Raw genomic sequence first — 27,908 nt, 5'->3', positions numbered from 1 at the left:
ATTTCAGCCAGTTTTTATTATCATTTCCGCCGTTTTTATTACTCTTTCAACTGTTTTCATTACTATTTAAGCCGTTTTTATTACTATTTAAACCGTTTTTATTACTATTTAAACCGTCTTTATTACTATTTCAACTGTTTTCTTTACTATTTCAGCCATTTTTATTAATATTTCAGTCGTTTTTATTACTATTTCCACCCTTTTTGTTACTATGTCGACCGTATTTATTACTATTTCAGCCGGTTTTATTACTATTTTAACCGTTTTTATTACTATTTTAACCGTTTTTATTACTATTTCAACCGTTTCCATTACTATTTCAGTCGTTTTTATACTATTTCAGCCGGTTTATTACTATTCCAACTGTTTTCACTACTATTTCAGCCGTTTTTATTACTATTTCAGCCGTTTTATTACTATTTCAGCCGTCTTTGTTACTATTTGAACCGTTTTCTTACTATTTCAGCCGTTTTATTACTATTTCGGCCGTTTTATTACTATTTCAGCCGTTTTTGTTACTATTTAAGCCGTTTTATTACTATTTAAGCCGTTTTTATTACTATTTCAGCCGTTTTATTACTATTTCGGCCGTTTTATTACTATTTCAGTCGTTTTTGTTACTATTTAAGCCGTTTTTATTACTATTTCAGCCGTTTTATTACTATTTCGGCCGTTTTTGTTACTATTTCTACCGTTTTATTACTACTTTGGCCGTTTTTGTTACTATTTTAACCGTTTTTATTACTATTTCAACCGTTTTTATTACTATTTCAACCGTGTCCATTACTATTTCAGTCGTTTTTATACTATTTCAGCCGTTTTATTACTATTCCAACTGTTTTCACTACTATTTCAGCCGTTTTTATTACTATTTCAGCCGTTTTATTACTATTTCCGCCGTTTTTGTTACTATTTCAGCCGTTTTATTACTACTTTGGCCGTTTTTGTTACTATTTTAACCGTTTTTATTACTATTTAAACCGTTTTCATTACTATTTCAGCCGTTTTTATTACTATTTAAAACATTTTTATTACTATTTCAGCCGTTTTCATTACTATTTCAGCTGTTTTTATTACTATTTCAACTGTTTTAATTACTATTTCAGCCGTTTTTATTACTATTTAAAACATTTTTATTACTATTTAAGCCGTTTTATTACTATTTCAGCCGTTTTTATTACTATTTCAGCCGTTTTATTACTATTTCAGCTGTTTTTGTTACTATTTCAGCTATTTTATTACTATTTAAACCATTTACTTTACTATTTCAGCCGTTTTTGTTACAATTTCAGTCGTTTTTATTACTATTTTAACCGTTTTTATTACTATTTCAGTCATTTTTATTGTCATTTCCGCCGTTCTTAATACTATTTCAACCGTTTTCATTACTCTTTCAGCCATTTTTATTACTATTTAAGACGTTTTTATTACTATTTGAACCGTTTTCTTAACTGTTTCAGCAGTTTTTATTACTATTTCAACTGTTTTTATTACTATTTCAACCGTTTTCATTACTTTAAGAGATTGTTATTAGTATTTAAGGCGTTTTTATTACTATTTCAACCGTTATCTTTACTATTTAAGCCGTTTTTATTAATATTTCAGCTGTTTTTATTCATATTTCAACCGTTTCTATTACTATTTCAACCGTTTTTATTACTATTTCGAGAGTTTTTCTTACTATTTCAACAGTTTTTCTTACTATTTCAGCCGTTTTTATTACTATTTCAACCGTTTTCATTACTATTTAAGCCGTTTTTATTACTATTTAAACCGTTGTTATTACTATTTAAACCGTTTTTATTACTCTTTCAGCCATTCTAATTAATATTTAAGACGTTTTTATTACTATTTCCACCGTTTTTATTACTATTTCAGCCGTTTTTATTACTATTTCAGCCGTTTTTATTGCTATTTCGTTTTTATTATTTCAATCCTTTTCATTACTATTTCAGCCGTTCTTATTATTTCAACCCTTTTCATTTTTATTGTAGCCGTTTTATTACTATTTCAACCGTTTTTATTACTATTTCAACTGTTTTTATTACTATTTTAGCAGTTTTTTTTACTATTTCGACGGTTTTCTTTACTATTTCGACGGTTTTCTTTACTATTTCAGCCGTTTTTATTAATATTACAACCGTTTTCATTACTATTTCAGTTATTTTCATTACTATTTCAGCGGTTTTTATTACTATTTCGACCGTTTTTATTACTATTTCGACCGTTTTTATTACTATTTCAGTTGCTTTCTTTACTATTTTAGCCGTTTTTATTGCGATTTCAGATGTTTTTATTACTTTTTCTACCGTTTTTATTACTATTTCAGCCCTATTTATCTATATTTCAATTGTTATCTTTACTATTTCAGCCGTTTTTATTACTATTTCAGTCGTTTTTATTACTATTTTAATCGTTTTTATTACTATCTAAGCCGTTTTTATTATTATTTCAATCCTTTTCATTACTATTTCAGCCGTTTTTATTACTCTTTCGGTCGTTATTATTACGATTTCAGCCGTTTTTATCACGAGTTGGACAGTTTTTATTACTATTTCAGCCGTTTTTATTACTATTTCAACCGTTTTTAGTACTATTTCAGCCGTTTTTAGTACTATTTCAGTCGTTTTTATTACTATTTCAGTCGTTTTTAGTACTTTTTCGCCCGGTTTTATTACTATTTCAGTTGCTTTCATTACTATTTCACTCGTTTTTATTACTATTACAGCCGTCTTTATTACTATTTCAGCCGTTTTTAATACTATTTCAACTGGCTTCATTTCAGTTGCTTTCATTACTATTTCAACCGTTTCTATTACTATTTCAGTAGCTTTCATTACTATTTCAGCCGTCTTTATTTCTATTTCAGTCGTCTTTATTACTATTTCAGCCGTCTTTATTACTATGTCAGCCATTCTTAATACTATTTCAAACCTTTTCATTACTATTTACGTTGCTTTCATTACTATTTCAGCCGTTGTTATTACTATTTCAGCCATCTTTATTACTATTTCAGATATTTTTATTACTACTTGAGCCGTTTTATTACTATTTCAACCGTTTTTTTACTATTTCAGCCCTTTTTATTAATATTTCAACCGTTATCTTTACTATTTCAGCCGTTTTTATTCATATTTCAGTAGTTTTTATTACTATATAAACCGTTTGTATTATTTCAATCCTTTTCATTACTATTTCAGCCGTTCTTATTATTTCAACCCTTTTCATTTTTATTGTGGCCGTTTTTATTACTATTTCAGCCGTTTTTTTTTTTTTTGCTATTTCAACAACCATTTCAATGATGTCGCGCGCGAACCCCCGGTACCCCTGCCCCCCCCCCCACACTGCTAACCCCCCTTCCCTAACCGTCCCAGTGTAAATAGAATTTTAGTGAAAAATTAAACAGTTCTGCTCGGTGTACGTCGGCGCGTTACTTACGGGGAAAAGCGGTAAATTAAACTGCAGAAGCACCTGTGAAATGTTGTACATTGAATAACACCCCCTCTAAAAAAAAAAGAACAAAAAGTAAATATGCTTTTGTAAATCGCTCGTAAAATTTTTTTAGATCCATTAAAAAGCATAAAAAAACTACGCAACGCAACAGCGCAACACGCAACGCAGAAAAATGAACCACATTTTTTTTATTTCTGAAAACTTATTATTTCAAATGTCTGCTAAAAGATTCTTCTCACCTTACTACGCTTGTCCATGCTCGAACGCATCATGTAAGAATAGCTTAAACGATGGCGGTGAGTTGGCACAAAATAGTGCGAGGGTTCAGGAGTTAATACCATGCAAACGCTAAATTTGCGACGGGTTTGAATATCAGATTCGTTGTCAACCACCCAGAAAACTTATAAAGAACCAAATTCTATCGGTTGCCGTTCTGTTGTAGTTAAAGTAAACATTTACCAAAAATTCCCCCAAAATACTGACACCTATAGGTGGGGTCAAATATGAAAAAATTAAATTCGCTTAAAAATAATTTTTCTATATGAAATTAACTTGATTTTTGGAATTCGATTTTTTCCCCGTCTGGCGTACCTACACAATGAAGATTTTTCATTTTTTTATATATATATATATTCATTTTACTTTTCGTTTTTTTAATATAGGGAGAATTCTGGGCAAGAACCGAATAAATTCTTAGAGGAACAAGCGTTCATAAACTCAAATTTAATCGTGGCGATGCATCGGCAAAATGTACTGAAAGGGAAATAACTCGGTATTACTTGTTGTAAGGGAGACAGCTATGTATATCTTTTATCCATTATTTAAAATCGATTGTTAAATACTTCATTCGAGTTTTAAGTTTTATATGCGCAGACTGTTTTTTTTTTTTTTTAACAGTGATTTGGCCAGGGTAATTCGATATCGACGTATGCCAAATTTTTATAATTTGAAATGACAAATATTTTTTTTAACTGTACAACTTTGATTTTTATTCAGTTTTTTTTTTAATTTAAAACGAAAACATATTTGTTTTTTGTTTTTCATGCATTTATTATATATAAATACAAATAAAGGGTGTTTAAATAAGTTTCATTTTACTTTCTTTTTACTTATGGAAATATTAATAACAATTGTTTCATTGTCATTTTTCGACCTCTCGTTCCGTTTCACTTGATCTTGGTTTTTGATCGCAGGGTCAAGACGGCTATTTTGCTCTACGACAGCCATCTTGAACGTTTTTCATGCAGCCTTTACACATTTTAATCGTGCATTTTTTTAGTTAAGATGGGTGAAATAAATTAAATTTTTGCTTGAAATGACTCCTAATGTAATAATGTTTAAGATAAGAAACATTTTTAGGTAAAATCCCTTCAAAGCGTATTGAGGTAATATGAGAAAATAAAGCTGTGTACGCATTACAAATGTTTCTTTTCTGTTTCTTATGTTATACATGAGTACATTAGGGGTCATTTCGAGTTAAAAGTTTATTTACTGTACCCATCTGAACTAAAGAAAATCATGATTATGTCTCGTGTAAATAGATAACGATGAGTATGAAACATGGCCGACGATCAGGTAATCAAAATGTCAGATCGAGCGTACCGGAAAACGAAATAAGACCAAGTTGACAACTGGGAAATTTCAAATGAAAAATCTTTAATGATTAATATTTTTAAAATAAATAATTTAAACAACTTTTTTTATTTTTTTATAAATGTGAAATGCAAAATAATTAAAACAACTTATTTTTACTTATGCAGAATAAATTTAAAAAAATAATAATAAAAAAATTTTGAAAAAAATTAATTTGTTTAAATTACTTTTCGTGTTTTGCTTGTTGTTGTTGTTGTTGTTGTTGTTGTATGTATGTATGTATGTATGTATGTATGTATGTATTCTACATAAGTATAAAATAAAATTTGTTTAAATTGTTTCTTTTAGAATTTCCGAGTTGTCAATTTGGTCTTATTAAAATTTAAAATTAGGCTGCACCCCCCCACACACACACAAAAAAAAAATGGACAAAATGGCAGCCGTCTTGGTTGGAAATTTTTAAGCTGTAAAGAGTTAATATCTATATATCTATAAAGTGAAATTGTCTTCGTGTGTGTACATTTCCCTACAAAACTACTCTTTCAATTTTCAGTCTACAGACTCGAGATTTGACTTAAGGGGTAATGAGATTCGGGAAAATCTTTTTAATCAGTTTTCGGCCAGAAATTTGTCTGTCAAGGGGTCAAAGTTCAACAATTTGACCTTTGAAAATTTCTTCTTTCGTTCTTGGAATAATGAATGCTCCCTCGAACGAACTGCGTACAACATCAGAACTAATACATATTTTGCTAGAGGAGCGTCACTCATGTACGTAAGCTAAAAAAAAAATGTTTAAATTATTTATCTTAAAAATATTAACCATTAAAGTTTTTTTTAATTTTTCATTGGTCTCATTTCGTTTTCCGGTACGCTCGATCTGACTTTTTGATCACCTGATCATCAGCCATATTTCATATTCTTAATTAGCTATTTACACGAGACATACACATTTTAACCATGATTTTCTTTAGTTCAAATGGGTACAGTAAATAAAATTTTAACTCGAAATGTCCCCTAATGTACTAATGTATAACATAAGAAACAGAAAAGAAACATTTGTAATGCGTATTTTCTCATATAACCTTTAGGAGTGCAGAAGTTTAAGTAAAATTAAATCCCTTTGCCCCAAACAAAATAATATAAAAAAAAAAAAAGAATGAGACAAAATGACACCTCCTTCTGATTCAAAATGCACCACATTTATTTTTTAACAAAAACAACAAGGTGAATGAACAAAGGTCTGATCGGTGAAAGTTCTTTCGAAGTCATTATAATTAAAATGTTAGATGAAAGTCCTTCGTGGAATCAATGAGTTTAGAAGGTTAAAGTCCTGTGTGAAAATAATGAGATTATTTTAAACTTTGTGTTTTATCTGGCGAAGTTCGCCTTATTTAAAAGTCCCATGAGGAAAGTAATTCGTTGTTATTAATTAGAAAATGTGCAGAATGAATGCATGTGTGCGTAAGTGTTGGTTGGTTGGTTGTTTTTGTTTTACGGCATATCAAGCCTTTTCGGGTTATTTAATGCCGAATCCAAAGATTTTGAAGAAAAATTTTTTTTAATAGAATATATTTGTTGTTTTCACGTCGGTTTCTATTCAACCCATAGTTGGGACCCTAAAATGTACTACCACTCCGGGTCAGAGTGGACCGGGGAGCAATGGTAATTAAAGGGTGGCTCCACACTCCCCAAAGCCCACAAGCTGTGGCCTCACCACTGGATATAGTTTAAGGTCATATCCAGGACCCCCATTGAGGGACTTTTACCCTCTGCAGGGGGGGGGCAGTCGGCGTATTCTAATGCCCCACCGACAGGGCCATGTGTATAAGTGATTTTTGAGTGTCCGCGTGGCGTGTGTAATCATGATGTTGACGACTTTGGCAGCGACGATGTTATGAAGATGAGAGGCATGTTCTTGTGTGTCGTTGAAGCGAGAAGAAAGGACGAAGACTGAAGTGACTGAATGAACGAAATGAATTGAATTCATTCTAGAAGACTGTTTGATGCGTTTTTATACCTTTTGGGCTCCAAAAACAAGATGGCTACTGCTGATATTTTGTTTTTTGGAAAAGTGTTAAAAAGACAATCTTCTGAATTTTCTCATTGGTCGCTTGTGTCACGTGATACTGTCACCAACTACGTCCGCCAGAAATATGTTCATTTTACTTTTGTTGTTGTGAGAAAAAGTGTGTGGGCGTATTTGAAATTGTGTCGTTGTTGGAATAACTTATTTTTGTGCAAAATGTGCGGGGAAATTGAAATGAATAAAGGTTTTTTTATTTGCGCGCTAGCGTGTGTGTGTGTGTGTGTGTGTGTGTGTGTGTGTGTGTGTGTGTGTGTGTGTGTGTGTGTGTGTGTGTGTGTGTGTGTGTGTGTGTGTGTGACTGCACAAACCTCAATACGTTTTGAAGGGATTCTACCCATTTTTAATGCCTACACAAACTATTTTCTTATATCACCCACAACCCCTACTTAGTGACATTACCAATTCATCAAACTTCTTAATGAAAAGAAAATGTTTAGTTTTAATCAAGAATAAACTATTGAAAGTAAAAATTTTCAATAATCGGAAATGATATGTTTCTGAAATTTTTAGATGAAGATTGATTGTCTATATATTAATAAGATGTATTATCAATATATTAATAAGATGTATTATCAATATATTAATAAGATGTATTATCAATATATTAATAAGATGTATTATCAATATATTAATAAGATGTATTATCAATATATTAATAAGATGTATTATCAATATATTAATAAGATGTATTATCAATATATTAATAAGATGTGTTATCAATATATTAATAAGATGTGTTATCAATATATTAATAAGATGTATTATCAATATATTAATAAGATGTGTTATCAATATATTAATAAGATGTATTATCAATATATTAATAAGATGTGTTATCAATATATTAATAAGATGTATTATCAATATATTAATAAGATGTATTATCAATATATTAATAAGATGTGTTATCAATATATTAATAAGATGTATTATCAATATATTAATAAGATGTATTATCAATATATTAATAAGATGTATTATCAATATATTAATAAGATGTATTATCAATATATTAATAAGATGTATTATCAATATATTAATAAGATGTATTATCAATATATTAATAAGATGTATCATCAATATATTAATAAGATGTATCATCAATATATTAATAAGATGTATTATCAATATATTAATAAGATGTATTATCAATATATTAATAAGATGTATTATCAATATATTAATAAGATGTATTATCAATATATTAATAAGATGTATTATCAATATATTAATAAGATGTATTATCAATATATTAATAAGATGTATTATCAATATATTAATAAGATGTATTATCAATATATTAATAAGATGTATTATCAATATATTAATAAGATGTATTATCAATATATTAATAAGATGTATTATCAATATATTAATAAGATGTGTTATCAATATATTAATAAGATGTATTATCAATATATTAATAAGATGTATTATCAATATATTAATAAGATGTATTATCAATATATTAATAAGATGTATTATCAATATATTAATAAGATGTATTATCAATATATTAATAAGATGTATTATCAATATATTAATAAGATGTGTTATCAATATATTAATAAGATGTATTATCAATATATTAATAAGATGTATTATCAATATATTAATAAGATGTGTTATCAATATATTAATAAGATGTATTATCAATATATTAATAAGATGTATTATCAATATATTAATAAGATGTGTTATCAATATATTAATAAGATGTATTATCAATATATTAATAAGATGTGTTATCAATATATTAATAAGATGTATTATCAATATATTAATAAGATGTGTTATCAATATATTAATAAGATGTATTATCAATATATTAATAGTGTGTGTTATCCATTTTGTACCTAATTACTATGCCTCCCCACGGGACAGAGTTAGACATCAGGGTCGTTTTTTTAACGTTGAGAAAAGGTACAAAAATAAAAAATTGTCTCAGTCGTGAAGGACTGATCCTCCACCGAAAGAGAACAAGAAATGGAAGTGCAGCATCTGAAGAACAGATGGTATTTATTTGCTCCCCCACTGAGCAAATTAGGCACAAGGCCGTTTTTAATGTGAGGTAAAAACCAGCTCCCCTAAAAGTAGGCAAAAAGGGGGCACTCTGGTTACCAAAAATAATAATTGTCCCAGTATAGAGGGTTTCCCCTCCATTGACTGGTACAAATTATCTTAAGTGCAGCATCTGCCGGAACAGATGGTATTTATTTGCTCCCCCACCGAGCAAATTAGGCACAAGGCCAATTTTTAATGTGAGGAGTGAAGGGAGGGGGAAGGGAAAAGGGGACCAGCTCCCGAGAGGTGGGAAATGGGAGCTGGTTAAAGGTCAGGCATGTGGGGTTGCCCCCACATCTGGTCTTTGCTAGTCATAGCTAGTCATAGCTTGCAGTATCTGCCGGAACAGATACTACACTTTGATCTTGACGAAAAGGCCAAGTTAGTTGGCCTTTTCTGTTCTTCAGATGCTGCACTTTCATTTCTATGTCACGCGTACATCCGAGTGACTATCGTTTAATTGGTACGTACTTCCATTTCTTGTAATAAATAATTTCACCAAGAATTCTTCTTAACTTTTGGTTTCAGTTTCGATCATATCTGATGACGCTCAAGTCATTTATTTTTTTATAAATAATTTTACCAAGAATTCTTCTTAACTTTTGGTTTCAGTTTCGATCATATCTGATGACGCTCAAGTCATTTATTTTTTTATAAATAATTTTACCAAGAATTCTTCTTAACTTTTGGTTTCAGTTTCGATCATATCTGATGACGCTCAAGTCATTTATTTTTTAATAAATAATTTCACCAAGAATGCTTCATAAGTTTTGGTTTCGGTTTCAGTTTCGATTATAACTGACAGCACTTAAGTTATCTATTTTTTCAGTTTTGGTTATAGCTGAAGGAACTCAAGTTATATATAGATATATATTGTTTTGTCATAGGATTTGGTTTAGTTTCGATTCAAGCTAATGTACCCAAGTCATATGGATAGATTTTTTTAATTTTTGAAATCTCAACTTCAGAATATATAAAAATCGATAGAACATTAATTCTATAATAATATATATGAAATCTGCAAGAATTAAAATATCATATTTAAGCGTACTTTATGACGGGCTTTGCCGGGTGTTCATGCTAGCTTAAATAAATACTTTTGCAGTTTTAACAAAAGAGCTACAATAATATCCGAGCGTCTCATTTACACCGATCATCTACAGAATGCCGACATCAATATATTAAATAATAGCCTGGGTACCCGGCATTGCTTGGGTGTTTGGCAGTGTGTGTTGAGCAAAAAAAAAAACATGGTAGTAGGCAGACAGGCTCCAACCCGTGACGTGAAGGCGGAAAGAAAGGGAAAGAAAATCTGACGTCTTTCCTGTACTCCATGATGCGACCGGAAGTTCAGAACGTTGAAATTAGCAAAGTAATTCCAACCTATACGATGACTTGCAAAAATGGCGACGCAAAAAAAAAAAAAAACGATCCTTCTTGTAGAAAAGTGCCCAGTTAAGGGTGGAGGAATTAATGTTTTTAGCCATTTTTTTTATATTTGTCATCTGAAGGGTCGAGCTTCAAAACAATACCGATATTGTGAAAATCCATCGCCTCTGTCGAAAGTTTTAGGCAGGCGTATACACATGATGATTGCAACGTCTTGTCAGACGAGTGCCACTCCCTCAGACATTTAAAATCCATGAGCCCAAATACCTGAGGGAGTATCTATACAAATATGATGTTACAGAGTCTTAGCTTTGTACGACAGCTAAGTCTCTCTCTCGGTTCAAAATGTTGAGATCCAGCAACAAGCAAGAGCAAAGACCAGCTTAATGCAGGTACTGGTCTTCCGCTTTATGGTTTTTTAAATCAGAGATTTGCTTCTCCTAGAAAGGTTGCCTTCACCACGGCTTACGGGAGCCCTCTCCACCCCAATACACATATATACACACACAAATATACACGGTGCTAGTTGGCCGTTGACCCAGAAAAAGACCCAGAAAAAGAGTTCATTCGCCCTTACATACATACATACATACATACATACATTTAAAGAGGCAGGTGAGATTTATATAATAGACTAGCCTAGTCAATCGAAAAGAGGGGATGACCTTCCAAAATATTGGTGAAAAAAGTGACCCTTCCCTGTAGAAATGTGCCTAGTTGACAGTGAAGGAATTTGTTTTTAGCCAATTTTTCGATATTTGTCGTCTGAAAGGTCGAACTTCAAAACAATGCCGATCTCATGAAAATCCATCACCTCTGTCGAAAGTTTTAGGCAGTGTCCGGGTGTGGGGAGGTGTGTGTTGAGCAAAATAATTTTTTTTTTAAGTGGTAGTAGGTAGGCAGGCTCGAACCCATGCCGCAAGCGAGGAAAAGAGTGTGTTAAAAAAAACATGGCGTCTTTGCCGTTGCGTCCATCACCAAACCTGAAGTGGCGAAGGTTTAAATTAAGGCTAGTCAATCGAAAAGAGGGGATGACCTTCCAAAATATCGGTGAAAAAAGTGACGCCTCCCTGTGGAAAAGTGCCCAGTTGAGAGTGAAGGAATTTATGTTTTTAGCCAATTTTTCGATATTTGTCGTCCGAAGACTTGAACTTCAAAACAATGTCAATCTCATAAAAATCTCTTGCCTCTGTCGAAAGTTTTAGGCATACATACATACATACATTTAAACAGACAGGGCGATTTATATTATAGATGAATGAGTCCCCTGTAGAATTTCCACAGGTCGGGTTATTTAACAGAATTCGCTATGGTCATAATAAACTACTACAACTACTATCACCACCACCACTACTACCACTACAACTACAAATAATGATAATAATAACTAGCGGGACCTGTGGAAATTTCACAACGGCATCTTTCATATGTAATCTATTGCTGCTGGGCATTCTTCGGGCGGTCAGTATGAATGAAGACACCATCATATTATTGTAGCCCTTTTGTTAAAACTGTAAAAATATTTATCTAAGCAAATCTGTATATTAATACAGTAACGTGTAGAACAATATAAAAAAAAAGGTGAGTTATTTATTTATTTTTCCCTATTTAATAATGTAAGCATGACCATTGAAAAATAATATAAAGTAGTGATTTAAATTTTTTTTAAAATAGATGAGTTGAGTGATATCAGCTATAATCGAAAACGAAACCAAAACTTTATTGTTGATAAAATTATTTAAAACAAAGAAATGTAAGGACAAAACAATTATTAAACAACAGAAAGAAAAAAGATGTAAGCCTGACAGACAAAGTAACACACAAGCTATTGTATTAATATATAGATTAACAAAAACACCAGCATCGGTCAGTCAGTCGGTCATTCAGTGGTCTCTCTCTCTCTCTCTCTCTCTCTCTCTCTCTCTCTCTCTCTCTCTCTCCTTCTCTCTCTCTCGCTCTCTCTCTCTCTTTCTCTCTCTCTCTCTCAAACAATAAAAATATTTTAAAAAATAAACAATGAAAAAAACAAATATTTTAAATTAGAAAACTTATAGCGTTCGCCGGCCAAGAAATTTGTGTTATCATTTTTTTTCTACAAAATATCTTAAAATAAATTATTTCTTAACAACTTTTGCATTTACCAGAAAGATAAAACCCTAAATTTTATAGAATTAAAACAAATATAGCGGTGAGAACATGCTAATCGAATGCAGCCCGGAGCATTCGTAAATGTGTGTTGCGGAATCAATGTGTATTCTGGAAATAAATCTCAACCAATGAAATTTGCCAGAAAGTGTGACACACAAACGAACACACACGCTATCGTATTAATATATAGATGACAATAATGATAATAAGGTTTATTGCCACTCAAATTTCAGTGAGGATCGAAAGTCACCACCGACTAGAAATCAATGATACGTGGCTATTGGTGATGACAAATTCATCTGCAAAAGATATCAACGGAGGTGTAAAAACTGGTAAGACTTGTCACTCAGAACGACACGTAACAAAAAATATAATATAAATCATAAGAAATAAAATAATAAAAATGGTAATAATGATGATAATTTTTTTTTCCAAAGGAATCACCACTTATCAAGGCCCAGCGGCCACTGGAGGATAAGGGTTAGAGAGTGTACAGTGCTCCAAAGAACAATGTCATAGTACATTAGAACTGTAAATTTGGTAAATTGGATTACTTAAGGGGAACAGCTGATCAAGAAATTGTTTACATTAGACTTGAAGACGGTCATATTGTAGTCAGCTGGAAAGCAAGTAAACAGAACAGGGTTTCACAGATATGCAGTTCTTAAAAAGAAGCTTTGTTCACAAAAATTCATGAGAAACACTCGTTTGGCAGTGTTTACAGCCAAACGAGTGTTTCTCATGAATGTTTGGCGAGGGGAGGGGACCACAGATTGGAGCTCAGACGAGCACTTGCCATGAAAATAACGATAAAAAAGAGACAGGCTCGTAACATCTCTTCTGTGAGAAAGAGGTTGCAGGGAAGAGAAAATGGCATCCTCCACTAGGCTACAAAGTCTATTTTGAACTCTGTCATGGCAGGATAAGGTCTTCCTAGCAGCTCCTATTTTAAAGTATATTTTTTAAAAATACAAATTATTTTAAACTATTTATATAAAAATATAATCTTACACTCAATATTTTTTCAAGTATAAATCATTACAGAGTCAATAATTTGCACATCATTTATTATTTTGAATTTAGAAGTTACATGGTAAGTATTAGAAATTCAAGTTAAAAATAGTTAAACATTAAGGTTGAGAAATTAGAAATCATGCTTAAAGCATATAATTTAGACGCACAAACAACACACACATATGCTGAAAAAAACTTCTGATGTCAAGAATAAGTACGTTTGAGAACATTTTTCAAAGAACATGTCAAGCTGGTCTAATGGTTATCATACTCCGCTCGCTGTCGTTAGGTTTTGATTTTGATTATTTTTTTACTTCAAGAAGTTAACTGTTTAGAAAAAAAACGTAATACTTGCATGCACATTTAGTTAATAAGAAAAGAAGTCTCACTTTTACATTTAATAAACAACTTTATTTGTCATCTCTGTTAGTAGCGTGTACGAGAGACTAACAGGTCAGGAAAGTTCAGTGTTCATGCGCACTTGTATTTATAGTAGTCTTGAAAAGAGTTCCTGATGTGGAGATGAAGATTAGACTTTAGTCAGGCCTGTAGAAGGAGAAAGAAAAAGAAAGGTGTTCAGTGTATATGTCGTAGGAGTGTGCGTCCAATAGTAGAGCTGGGACAAAGGGTTAGTGTCTCGTTGTAGAAAAGAGTATGTGTGTTAAGTGCACATGGAAGCAAGTGGGAGTTTGAAGGTCACCAAGTTTGTATGTTACACTCACGTTCGGCCTGGGGCTAAAGCCTTAGGCTAAGTCTGCTGCCTGGCAGAGTCAAGAGGTATGAGGAGTAAGAGTTTCAGATTTCGCGTTTTATGTAATCGGTCATGTGATTGAGAGCTGGCTTGTGATTGGACAAGCCAGAGAGAAAATGGATAAATGGATTTCGAATCTCGAGCCGTGAGAATTAGCTCCTGCCTGTGATTATAGCGAGTTTCGACTGCTACACACATGTCTCAGTTTCGTTTCCTTTTTCTTCTTTTTTAAAGAAATATAATGTAACATTTAATACCTACGGTATTTTCGTTTGTAATAAATAAGAAATCTGCATTAATTATTTTTATTTTTTTTTAATTTTTTTTTTTTTTACATAGGCATCACCACATTATCAAGGCCAAGAGGCCACTCAAGGATAAGGGTTAAAGAGTGTACAGTAGAAATTGGACAATATAGTAATCATTAGTAATGAAAATTTGGTAAATTTGATAACTTATATGGAACGACTCATCAAGAACTTATTTACTTTAGACTTGAACACAACCGTATTGTAGTCAGCCGGAAAGCAGGAAAACGGAATACAATTCCACAGGCGTGCAGTTCTAAGAAAGAAGCTTTGTTCATGGAATCTACGTTTAGGTTTAGGCACAGATAAAGAGTGGGGGGAATTATTGATAGTGTTTACAGCTAGACGAGTGTTTCTTGTGAAAGTTTGGCGAGGGGGGACCATAGATTGAAGCTCAGTCGAACACTTTCCATGAAAATAACGATACATCAGAGACAAACTCGCAACATCTCTTCTGTGAGATAGAGGTTGCAAGGAGGAGAAAAGGACATCTCCTACAAGGCTACGAAGTCTATTTTGAACTCTATCAAGGCAGGACAAGTCCTTTCTAGCAGCTCCTGCCCAGATGTGGCAACAGTATTCCATCCTTGGACGTACCTGGCTCTTATATAGATAGAGAATAGCATCAGCAGTGAATATTTATGTTTTTTTTTTACAACTGGGCAACGCCGAATGGCCTGCTAGTAAGTCTATAAAATAAGTATAAAAATTATAGTATCCTTAACAAAGCCGTAAAATAATTAAAAAAAAAAAAATTATGCCATGCTTAACAAATCAGTAAAATAATTATAAAAAAATATAGCATGCTTTACAATATGATAAAACAACAATGAAAAAATTAAGACATGTCTTTCATGAATTTTACCTTTTAATCCTAAGCTTAGGTGGAAATAGGAAAAAAAACCCACAGATCATCTTCCTAAAACGTTCAATCAAAATTGATTTTCAAGAAATAGAGAAAATGTGTATGATTTAGCCAAAGACAAAAAATGTTATATGTGTTTAAAACACTATCTGGTTAGAAAGTGGGTGATTATTTTATGATAAATTTATTCTTCCGTTTGCCTGTTTCCCACCTGACTACAACTTGGACGTCTTCAAGTCCAACATAAACAAATTCCTGATTAATCGCCCCCTTAAGTAAAACGCTTTATCAAATCTCCAATACCAACTATTACTACAATATTATCCCACTGATTATTGTACACAAAATAACCTTTATCCCCGAGTGGCTTACGGGCCTTGATAAGTGGTGATCCCCATGTAAAAAAAAAAAAAAATACACTAAACTGATCCCCAACTGTAAAATCTAAAATATTTTTTGTTTATTGTATTATTTTTTTACCATAAATGTTTGCAGACTGTTCTGGGTGAACTTTTTGTACGAACTAGCATATGGTGTGATGATATAATAAAAACAAATAAAAATGCCTCAGTCTAGAAGGATGTTTCTTTTTTTCAGCCTGAGGATATGACAGATGCTACATTTTAAGGGTCGTTGAATCTAGAAGGATCCATTTTTTTAGTAAGTTTATAGATTATCGCCCTTAGTTATTCCTCTCCCATGCTAAAAAAAAAAAAAAAAAACAAGAAAGGATTCTACATTTTATAGATGATTAGCCGGGGTGTTTGGAGGTGTGTGTTGAGCAAAAAAAAAAAACGTTGTAGTAGGCAGGCAGGCTCAAATCCATGACGCGAAGGCAGAAAAGAAAGTGGTGTGTGTAAGGGTGTTGGTTGAGCAAAAAAAGAAAAAAAAGAAAATTGCGAGCGAAAAAAAAAATAGGAGTAGTAAACAGGTTCAAACCCGTAACGCACCAGAAAAAAAAAGAGGTGAAAAAGAATAAACTTTCTTACCGACGTGTCAACCATGGTTGTGAGGTCATTAGCGGTCGAAATAACGCTTTTTATCATGGCCACAAGGGTCAAGCTTCAAAATGATACCGATCTTGTGAAAATATGTTGACTCTGTCGAAAGTTTAAGGCAGACATACAAACATCCAAACATACATACATACATACATTTAAACAGATTTTTACGCTTTATATGATAGAATATTATATGCGAATAACGTGGTCGAAAGAAGAAAATAAAACAAAACCAAAAAAAAAACATTGTTTTAGAATTCTTTGAAAAATGATCCTACATTTTCGGACCATTTTACCTTTTTATAGCAGTTAACCAACTTGTTTACTATTAATCCTTAGTCTGTGTGGCAAGGTGATAAAACCACACATGATCGCCTAAAAAAGTAAACCCACACCAACACCACACCTAAAAAAACACACAGGATTTATTTCCACTAAAAAATGATTTAGTTGACTGTCCTGAAAAATTACTATGGCTTGGAAATGAGGGATCTTCTTACATTAAATTTATATGCAAAAAAAAATCCCCCACTCTAAATTCTAAAATATTTGTTCTCCTTTCTCTCAAGTTTTTCAGCGTGTTCACATGTAATTGCCTAAAAATATAGAATCTCATTTTTTGAAGAGGGTGATTTAAGTCATTGTGGCAAAGTGATAAAACCACTTCTCATCGTCTAAAAAATTAAACTCCCACCACTCCTCAAAAAACACACAGGATTTTTTCCCCCATTAAAATAAAGATTTAGTTGACTGTCCTGAAAAATTACAATAGCTTGGAAATGGGGGATCTTGTTACATTAAATTTATATGCAAAAAAAAAAAAATCCCCCACTCTAAATTCTAACATTTTTTTTCTCCTTTCTACCACGTTTGCCAGCGTGTTCACATGTAATTGCCTAAAATATGTAGAATTTCATTTTTGAAAAGGGTGATTTCAGGGAAGATGCTGATCTATATAAATAAAACAATAGATGTATGCATGTGTGTGTGTCTGTGTGTAAATACTTTTTTCGAATATTTTTCCTTTTTTTTTCTCGAATTCCTTGCAACCTCTATCTCACAGAAGAGATGTTGCGAGTTTGTCTCTGATGTATCGTTATTTTCATGGAAGGTGTTCAACTGAGCTTCAATCTATGGTCCCCCCTCGCCAAACTTTCACAAGAAACACTCGTCTAGCTGTAAACACTATCAATAATTCCCCTCACTCTTTATCTGTGCCTAAACCTAAACGTAGATTCCATGAACAAAGCTTCTTTCTTTAGAACTGCATGTCTGTGGAATTGTCTTCCGTTTTCCTGCTTTCCGGCTGACTACAATATGGTTGTGTTCAAGTCTAACGTAAATAAGTTCTTGATGAGCCGTTCTATATAAGTTATCAAATTTACCGAATTTTCATTACTAATGATTACTATATTGTCCAATGTCTACTGTACACTCTTTAACCCTTATCCTTGAGTGGCCTCTTGGCCTTGATAAGTGGTGATGCCTATGTAAAAAAAAAAAAAATGTCTTTTTTTTATTATGCAATCTTCAAGTTTCATCACCTGACATTTACACTTTTTAAATTAACAGGAAAATTAGTAGGAAAACTTTTGGTATACTTATGTGTGTGCACAGTTTCTAATACAATAAACCGATCCCCCATATTGGAACCACACGAACACAAACACTTTTTACATTAATGATAGGAGAATATTTATTTCATTTTTCTCCCCTTTAGTGACTACTGACGTACCGTTTTAGACCGTAGTAATTTTTTTTTTTTTTTTTTTTTTTTTTTACTAAAAACACAATAGCAGTTGTTCTGCTCGATGAATTTTCGTAATTTTGGGATATATTACTATTTTCGACATGACAGTCAAGTGAGTATTGTTGTTGTTGCTAACAAAAAAAAGCGATTATCTGCCCTCTGCCGACTCTATCTTAACAAGCACCCTTTGTTTGAACGAATATCACATTGAAAACTGTCGCTGATAAGTATTTTTATGATATCAAGGCTTCTATTATCTCATGTATTCGCTATTGTTTTCACTGGTGGCCATGTTTTTTTGTTTGCTTGGAGGGGGGGGCTAGCGCATCCAATTTTTGCAACGTTTTCGAAAAGTGGCTATTCCTTCTAGGGCGGGGTCGTTGCGTACTCCGAGAGTGATCTCCCTTTAACACGTGTGTTTTCAATATGGCGGCGATCGACTTAAACGACCTCCTTGAATTATGCGAAGAATTGGAAGTGAAACTGGAGGAGGCCGTAAGCTCCGATGACAGGAGGTCCAGTATCATGGAACATCTCAAGCTGACCAATTCCAAGTTTAAGTTTGTGGTGTCGGACTTTCCTGCAGGTCCGTAAGGCCCGTATACTTCTTGCAAAACTATCGGAATCTGTTGTTTTTGTTTAGCGATATTGTTATTTTGGTATTATTATACAAACACCGTGACAGCGTTAGGGTTAGGGTTAGGGTTAGGGTTTAGGGTTAGGGTTAAGGGTTAGGGTTAGGGTTAGGGTTAATTCGCTGTCACGGTGTTTGTATAGTTTTACCGTTATTTTTGCGTTGTTGGGTCTGTTTATTTACAAGCAGGGAAATCCGATGTTGCCCTGGATAAAATTAGGGACCCCAGCTTCTTTATATCACAACCTATAAACGGCATTATTATTGGTTTATTACTTTATTGCATTCTTATTTGATATATTCTATAACATAAATTTATAGTAATTTTATAGAATCACTCCCGTCTCCAAACAAACCGTTTTTTTTTTCTCTTCGTAAACTTTAATCGAGAAAAAAATGGCCCTGATTTAAAAATTAAACCTATTAACAAAAAAATACATAAATAAATAAATAAATTGTAGAAAAAACTTTATGGTGTACGTACCTGTCACGGAACGAAGATTTAATATTCCAAAAATTACGTAAATTGATCAGTTGTTTTAACCAAGAAAATCGTTTTATTTTATTTATTTATTTATTTTTACGACTTTTAGCGATTTTAATAGGTAATTGTAGCAATTAAAAGGCTGATTTGGAACTCGATAATCCAAATTAAGTTGTCTTCCAGTGGCTTCCACTTATTTATAAAACATGACGGATCAAAATACAACAGGTGCTTTTATGCACTTACGTTACCGTGCATTTTTTTAAAATAATATTTTTAAGTTAAATTCAAGTTTTATGATATCTTTCTTTTTTATTAAATTGTTAGGTGAAAGTACAGAATAGTTACAAAATACTCTCCCTCCCCATGTTAAGAATGACTTTCAAAATAATAACGTTATTATTTTAGCGGGATGAACGTCGCGCTTCGTCGTAAAATTTTATTTTCTTAAAAAAAAAAAAACTACTTGATCAATTTACATCATGAAGTTTTTTCTGTATTTTTTTCTTTGAAAATAGGTTGGATTTGTTCTAGGCCTTCGGGCCGGGATCAAAGTGTAGTATCTGTTCTGCAGATGCTGCTGCTGCAGTGCTGCTGCACTTAAGATAATTTGTCCCAGTCAATGGGGGGGGGGCTCTATACTGGGATAATTATTATTTTTGGTAACCAGAGTGAGTGCCCCCTTTTTGCCTACTTTTAGGGGAGCTGGTTTTTACCCCATATTAAAAACGGCCTTGTGCCTAATTTGCTTTGGTGGGGAAGCAAATAAATACATTAAATATGGAAAATATAAAAACTGGTTGGAGACGAGAGTTTTATAAAAAAAAAAAAAAAAAAAATTCCAAAGTTTGGGAGTGGTGCTGGTGCTGGTGCCAATGGCTGTAATCGGCGTTTATTTGTTAAAGGGCGTACCGGAGTGGAACAAAGTAATATATTTTAACCGGATTTTCGTTTTTATTGTAAAGCAAATATACGGAATGGCATGAAAAAACTGTGAAACTTGGCGGACGTTGTTAAGAGTGCCCCCCTCTAAGTTCCACAATTTTCACTTTTTTTTTTTTTTTTTTTTTAATTTTTCCCTGTTAATGTCATCGATTGCAGACTTTAAGTTTCAGATTATAAAAAAAAAAAAAAAAATTGAAAAATAATTTTTTATAGCTTTTAACGTGGGGGTTCAGTTTTCATTAAATTGAACACGAGCTTTATGACCACGATGAATAGATAGATGGATACATACATAGATGAGAGAGGGGGGTAGGTACATAGATGAGAGTGGGAGGAGGGAAGAGTCGGGTTAAGAAATCTTCCTTTTTATTTTATTTATTTTTTTTTTTTTTCACCCTTCCGTTCTAACCCCTACCTTCCGGTCACATCAGAGAAAGTTGCCATTTTTTTTTCATCGTGGTCACAAAGTTCGTGTTCAATTTAGTACAACGTTATAATTGAAAACTGAACCCTCGCGTGAAAAGTTATAATTTTTTTTTATATTTTTTTTTTTTTTTTCATTTTTTTTTTTAATAATCTGAAACTTAAGTCTGTAATCGATGATATTAACAGGAAAAAAGTTTTTTAAAAAGTGAAATTTGTGGAATTTAGAGTGAGGGAGGGGGGCACTCTCGACAACGTCTACCTCATAAAAATATATTACTTTACTAAATATTTATTGATTTCTTTATATTTATTAGAAAAATAGGATACAATGTTTTTTACAATGTTTTGTTGTTGTTGTTAATTAGAATGCAATGTTTTTCAATGGTTTGGATCTGTATTTTGTATTATAAAAAAGTGCTTGTGCAGTTTACAAAGACATTAAAAATGAAGATATTGAAAAAGAACAATATTGTATGTACCCGTTATGGAATTTAAGAAAAAAAAATAGTTTAATTTGATCGAGTATATTTTTTTGTTTTGTTTTGTTTTTTACAGAGGAAAAACAAATTTTAATGAGATTGATCGTATCACAGCCATCTTGGCTATTTTTGTGGTTGACGAGAAGGTACCTTTAAACAAAAAAGGAATTAACAAAGGACAAAATGAAAATGGGATTATAAAAAGGACAGAGAAACTCTGTAAAATATGTGAAAATATATATATATATATATATATATAGGTATTTTTTCTGCTCATGTTCCAAAATAATCTCGTCAAATTTTGACAAACTTTAAGTGGTGATAGAGTTATATCCCCTGATGCCACCCGCCTCCTTGTCCGCAGAAATAGCCAAGATGGCCGCGATACGATCAATCTCATTAAAATTTCATATTCCTCTGTAGAAAAAAAATCTACTTGATCAAATTAAGCAATATTTTTTTTTATGATAACTTTATTCCAATATCTTTTCAATATCTTCGTTTTTTAATGTATTCGTTCGTTTTTTAATATCTATGGTAAACTGCACAAGCACCTATAAAAAATATTACTTAGAAGAGAGGGTCAGTGTTCACCGTTATGCCAACTGAAGACGCCTCAACATTTTTACGATAAACTGAGAACTTTTATAGGTTTTCGACGATGCTGAACACAAATGTCGCAGGAAAAATTAGCACAGACATATAGTTTTCGAGATATAAATACCTGCATTATGCATCGTTATTTCTAGTAGTTTGAATTGGTTGCCATCTTTGTTTATTCAACGTCATTTCTTTCGGAATAAACACCCTCCTCACTTCCCCATGTTAAAAACGGCTTTTGGAATTGCGTTGAGTTTACTACATAGATTGTCTGCTCACTGCAACGTGCGCGCGCATGCTCAATATGCCATTTCATTGAAACAACAAAGATGGCGGCCAAATAAAACTACTAGAAATTACGTAACAAAATACAGGTATTTATATCTCGAAAACTATTTGTCTGCGCTAATTTTCCCTGCAATATTTGGCTTCAGCATCACCGAAAACCTCTGAAAGTTGTCATTTTCCTTAAAAATGACAAGGCGTCTTCAGTTGGCGTAATGGTGAACATTGACCGAAAATAGAATACAGTGCTCTTTTTTTTCTTTCTTTCTTTTTCTTTCTTTTTTTTTTTTTTCTTTTTCTTTCTTTTTTTTTCTTTTTCTTTTTCTTTCTTTTTCTTTCTTTTTTTTTCTTTTTCTTTCTTTTTCTTTCTTTTTTTTTCTTTCTTTTTCTTTCTTTTACTTTCTTTTTTTTTCTTTTTCTTTCTTTTTTTTTTCTTTTCCTTTCTTTTTCTTTTTTTTTTCTTTTTCTTTCTTTTTCTTTCTTTTTTTTTTCTTTCTTTTTCTTTCTTTTTCTTTCTTTTTCTTTCTTTTTTTTCTTTTTCTTTCTTTTTCTTTCTTTTTTTTTCTTTTTCTTTTTTTTTTTTTTTTTTTTTTTTAAAAGAAAAAACAGGAACTCCAATCTGGAAAACAGAACACTTTTACAAGCAGGGAAATCCGATGTTGCCCTGGATAAAATTAGGGACCCCAGCTTCTTTATATCACAACCTATAAACGGCATTCGTTTTGGTGACCTATTCATCCGTTACGCCTAGTAAAGTTAAAGCAATTGAGTAAAAGTACAGAATAGTTAACAGTCAGGTTAAATTCCAGCAAACAGTTGCTGCAATCCTATTTGATTAAGTCGTGAAGACCCAGAATACTCCCTCCAGTTTTTATTAATCACTAGCCTGGGTGCCCGACATTGCCTGGGTGTTTGTAGGTTTGTGTTGAGCAAACAAAGAAGTTGTAGTTGGCAGACAGGCTCAAACCCGTACCCATGAAGTAGGAAAATAAAGTGGAAAAAAAAAATGTGGCACGTTAGTCGTTGCACCCATCACTAAACCAGAAGTGACGTAGGTTTAAATTAAGGCTAGACAATCAAAAAGAAGCGATGGCTTTCGAAAATATCAGCGAAAAAATACAGTAGTCCTGCAGTATTTTACCCACCGATTTCACGATCTTAGCCGAGCGTTGATCGACATCCATCGGAAAACGCCGGAACATGGCGAGCGGTACGATACTCTATCAGCCAATCAGGGCGTTTCAAACGAACGCGCAGCAGACGAATAATTTTCATTGGAATTACACACATAGCGTTTCATTTCAGTTATTTTATTGTTCAAAGTAAAAATACACAGCCTTTCATTTCAGCTATTTAATTTAGCGATAAAAAAAACAAAAAAACCGAGAGCTGTTGGAAACATATTTATGCGAATTTATGTGGAGACAAAAATTTGGACACAACCCTTTTGTCTCCATAATAAATCAAATCGCGGAAGGCTACCCGGTTGGGAAGGAGCTTCTTTCCACATCCTCTGAAAACCCTTTGCTCCCTACTTTGCCTCTACAGTCAGTAGAAAATCTTCCAGTCGGAACTAAAGATAAACAGTAATTGTTGTCCCCCCCCCCTACAACCATTACTGGGGAAAAAAAAAAACCATTGTTGTTACTGTTTAATAACGTTTTGTTAAAAACAAACAAAAAAAAAACATTGAAGTGTTTATTACTGTTGCTTACCCCCCCCCCCCAAAAAAAAGCCATCGGAAAACAAAATGAACCAAAAAAAAAAAAAAAAATATTCAACAAAATAAATTTATTTTACTTTAAAAAAACTTACGGTAAGTGTTTGTGATTTATCTTATCTAAATTTTTTGTAAATAATTTTATCCATTTTGTTGTGTGTGTGCAATATCTTTTCCTTGTAATGTTGTTGCTATTCACATACTTTTAGCGTTCTTGCACCGTAGCTCCGAATTCTCGGCTTTCGTCGGCGTTAACGCCGAAAGCGTTCGTCAACGCTCGGCTAAGATTGTGAAATCGGTGGGTAAAATACTGCAGGAGTACCAAAAAAGCGATACCCTCCCTGTAGAAAAATGCCCAGGTGAGGGTGAAGGAATTAATGTTTTTGGCCAATTTTTCGATGTTTGTCGTCCAAAGGGTCTCGAGCTTAAAAATGATACTGATCTCGTAAAAATCTGTCACCTCTGTCGAAAGTTTTAGGCAGACATACAAACATACGTACATACATTCATATATTTAAATAGACAGGTGAGATTTATATTATAGACTAGCAGGGGTGCCTGGTGTTGCCCGGGTGTTTGTAGGTGTGTGTGTTGGGGGGGGGAATAGATCAAAAAAGAAAAAAAAATTTTGGTAGGAAAGTAGGCTCGAAAACAAATATTAAAAAAAAACGAACAAAAACAAAAAACAGCAAAAAAAAGATTTTGTAGGTGAGGGGGAGGGGGGGTAGATCCAAACCCTGTGTTAAACTTCTTTTAAAAAATCGGAAAAACAAAAAAACTCAACGAACATGATGTTAAAAGAAGAAAATGTGCAATAAAAAAAAAAAAGAAAAGAAATGTTTTGGTAGGTAGGATCGAACCCGGAACGTTGAGGCAAAAGTTATCCGCTCGCCCACGAAAATGAAAGTAACTGAAACCAATTTTAATTTAACATTCATAAATGGCAGGTGCGCGGCGAATCTAATTAGGTCAAAGGAAATGGAATTGCGTACCTAATTTTAACTGCGGGATAGTTCTTTTGGGTTTGTTTTTTTTTCACCCAAGTTTGTCTGGTTTTGTTTTCCCAACTCGTTGGGGAAAACCAGCTCTCCCTGTATTAGGGAAGTGTCCAAACGAAAGCAATTGTCTGATATGGCAGTTTTCACCGACACTGACCAAACGTCCATTTGCTTTCTGGACGCACCTGGCCCAGAGGCCGAGACCCGCAGCTAAGTTTCATATCAGTTTTGCTTTTATACAAAAAAGCCGAATCAACACGTGGGAAGCCAAACTAGCAATAATTTTGTAAAAGTCGCTGTAAATAAATCCAGACACGTGTTTCCAAATCCTAGATATTATTATCTAGGGGGTATATAAACAGTTCTAAGCGATAGTACCCCCCCCAAAGCCTTTGTTGGACATGCAAAAACTCTTGCGCGCGTTTTGCCTTTTATATATAGACTAGCAGGGCTACCCGGCGTTGCTCGGGACCGTATAAACAATGAAAAAACAAAAGCAGATATTGAACATATGTTTTATTCTTAGGGGAGAGGAATCTTTCATCTCAAGTTTTAGCATTACAAACAAACATTTGTCTTTTATATATATAGATAATGACAGGTTTTTTTGGGCCCCCCCCCCTCGAAGATAACTGATCAGTTGACCAACTTCTAGTGGTCCGTTTGACGTGAAATTTCGATATTTGTCATCCGGGTGATGGGGTTTCGATATGATACCAAATTTGTCAAGTTTGGTTCCGTCTTTCAAAAGTTTTAGCGTTACAAACAAACATACATACATACACACAGACGTTTGGCTTTTATATATATAGAAGACTAGCGAGGGGTACCCGGCGTTGCCCGGGTGTTTGTAGGTGTGTGTGAAAAAAAAAAAGGTGCCCGTGAAAAAAAAAGCCTTGACGCCGCACAGTTGGAAAATAATAAAGTGTGAAAAAAAAACAGGTGCGCGTTTTTGATTGATGTGACGGCGATAGCTATTCAGCAGTTAGCATTTTGTGCGGGACAGTTTTTAATGAGGTCAATAAATCAGTTTGTTTGTTTTTAGAAACCCGCTCCCTCGTCTCGAAATGAAAGCTACCGTCTGATATGACGAAGTCGACATTGACCAAACGTTACTTAGCTCTCTAGAGACCACTGGCTCTGGGCCTGTGATTAGAGTTGTTTCGCTTTCTGTTTATACCGAAAACCGAATGTAACGCGTGCCGATGCGGGAAATGTGGAATAATTAACGTTTGAAAGTCAATAAAATTAAATAGACAGGCAAGCTCCGTGGTTAACTGTGAGATATTACAATTTATAGATGATATAAAAAGTTTTAAGAAGTTGTGAAGCGAGCGAGCGCTTCTCTGAAAGAAGCCTTTTGTGGACATCGAGGAAAAGCGTACATACATACATACATTTTCGCTTTTATATTTATAGATTATAAAGTTTTCCCATCACAAAATAATCGGTGCTTGTTAAGTAGGTACGTGCATTAATGACAGAAAAAAGTTAGAGGGACATAGTTTTGAAAGCCGATTTATCATAATTTTTTTGTAAGTTTCCGACAATTTTTTTATTGTATTTGAAAGATTAAAGCCTAAAATTAATTTCTACAAGGAAACGAATATTTGTAAACATGAAAAACAAAAGTTCTAATGAAAAATGTTCTCACGGCAACATTTGGAAGCTGACAAATTCAGCGAAATTTTCAAGTTTAATAAATTCATTTTAAAACTCCTTTGAAAGATAAATATTAGTTTTCTGGGTCTATTTCAAAGATAATTAGTAAAGTCCTAAGATATTTAATTAAATAAAAGAAACACCTTGTTTGTACAAAAAAAAAAATATAGCTTTTAGCCCCCAGAAGCGAAAGATTTTAGTAGCATTACAAGCGTATGCTGTATTTTTGTGGACATTGGCAATATTACATACCTAATGTGCTTCAACAAGTCATATCTTTTTATTTGTGGGTCAATTTTTAAAAAGAATTACATTGCTGGAAAGAGAATAGAATAAGCATTATAATGATATTAATTTATTTTTCTTTTAGGCGTTCAATATTTTTATGCTCCAAGGTAAAAATGAAAAAAATGGTAAAAAATGACGACAGCAAAAAGGGAAACTGTTTTTTCAATGTTTACATTTCATACGTTACATTTGGATACAAATACGCAGGGTCAAATTTAATTGGATATGGCTGAAATTTTACAGGCTTTATAAGCATAGAAGTTCATCTCTACTGAACTTTGATTTATATTTTTAGGACCACAGGAAGCGAAGTTACGACCGAGCAAAGTTGACGAAGAATATTTCAAAATTGATAAGATAAATTGGTATATATTATCCATTTTCATATAGATAATAGTTTCAGAATTATTTTCATGCATAATATGTAAATATTTGATAATTATAAATTGTGTGGAAATTTCTTTAAAATGTTATCTTTTATAGAAATTCAAATCCGCTTCGGGTAAACGGCTTGCTATGTGCTCAGCTGACTAAAGAATAATAAAAAAAAAATTTTTTCTGCTTTTTTTCAAAACGAAAGCAGAAAAATCATTTTTTTATTCGAGTTTGTCAGCTTAAAAAAATTATTTTCAAGTTTTTCAAATTTGATTTCCAAACAATATTATTTTGTTGTTTTTAACGCTTTTAGTACACATGTACTAAAAGCGTTAAAAAACAACAAAATTTACGAAGTACATGCGTTTTACTTGTACTTAAGGTAGAATTGTGTTTTTTAGTGGTAAAAAAACCCCAAAAAACAAATATATAACAATCAAAAGGTGCATTTATGCTACCGTACTGAAATAATAACGTTATTATTTTTTTCAAAATTGATTTCCAAAAATACTAATTGTTGTTTTTAACGCTTTTAGTACACACGTACTAAAAGCGTTAAAAAACAACAAAATTTACGAAGTACATGCGCT

The 27,908-nt window shown here is 32.6% G+C and overlaps 1 protein-coding gene across 1 annotated transcript in view; it reads left to right on the top strand.

Annotated features, from left to right (window-relative positions):
• Nucleotides 1–18,801: 18,801 nt before the first annotated feature.
• LOC145266920 (NHL repeat-containing protein 2-like) overlaps nt 18,802–27,908 on the top strand; it is a 70,624-nt gene continuing 61,517 nt past the window's right edge. Inside the window, exon 1 of the mRNA XM_080122715.1 lies at nt 18,802–19,008. Coding sequence (XP_079978841.1) covers nt 18,849–19,008 — 160 coding nt within the window. The 5' untranslated portion in view covers nt 18,802–18,848. The remainder of the gene's footprint in view (nt 19,009–27,908) is intronic.

Source organism: Euprymna scolopes, chromosome 42 (genome assembly GCF_053919585.1).
Source record: "Euprymna scolopes isolate OS-2025 chromosome 42, ASM5391958v1, whole genome shotgun sequence".
Classification (NCBI taxonomy): domain Eukaryota; kingdom Metazoa; phylum Mollusca; class Cephalopoda; order Sepiida; family Sepiolidae; genus Euprymna; species Euprymna scolopes.
This window is presented reverse-complemented; position numbering and strand designations above follow the sequence as displayed.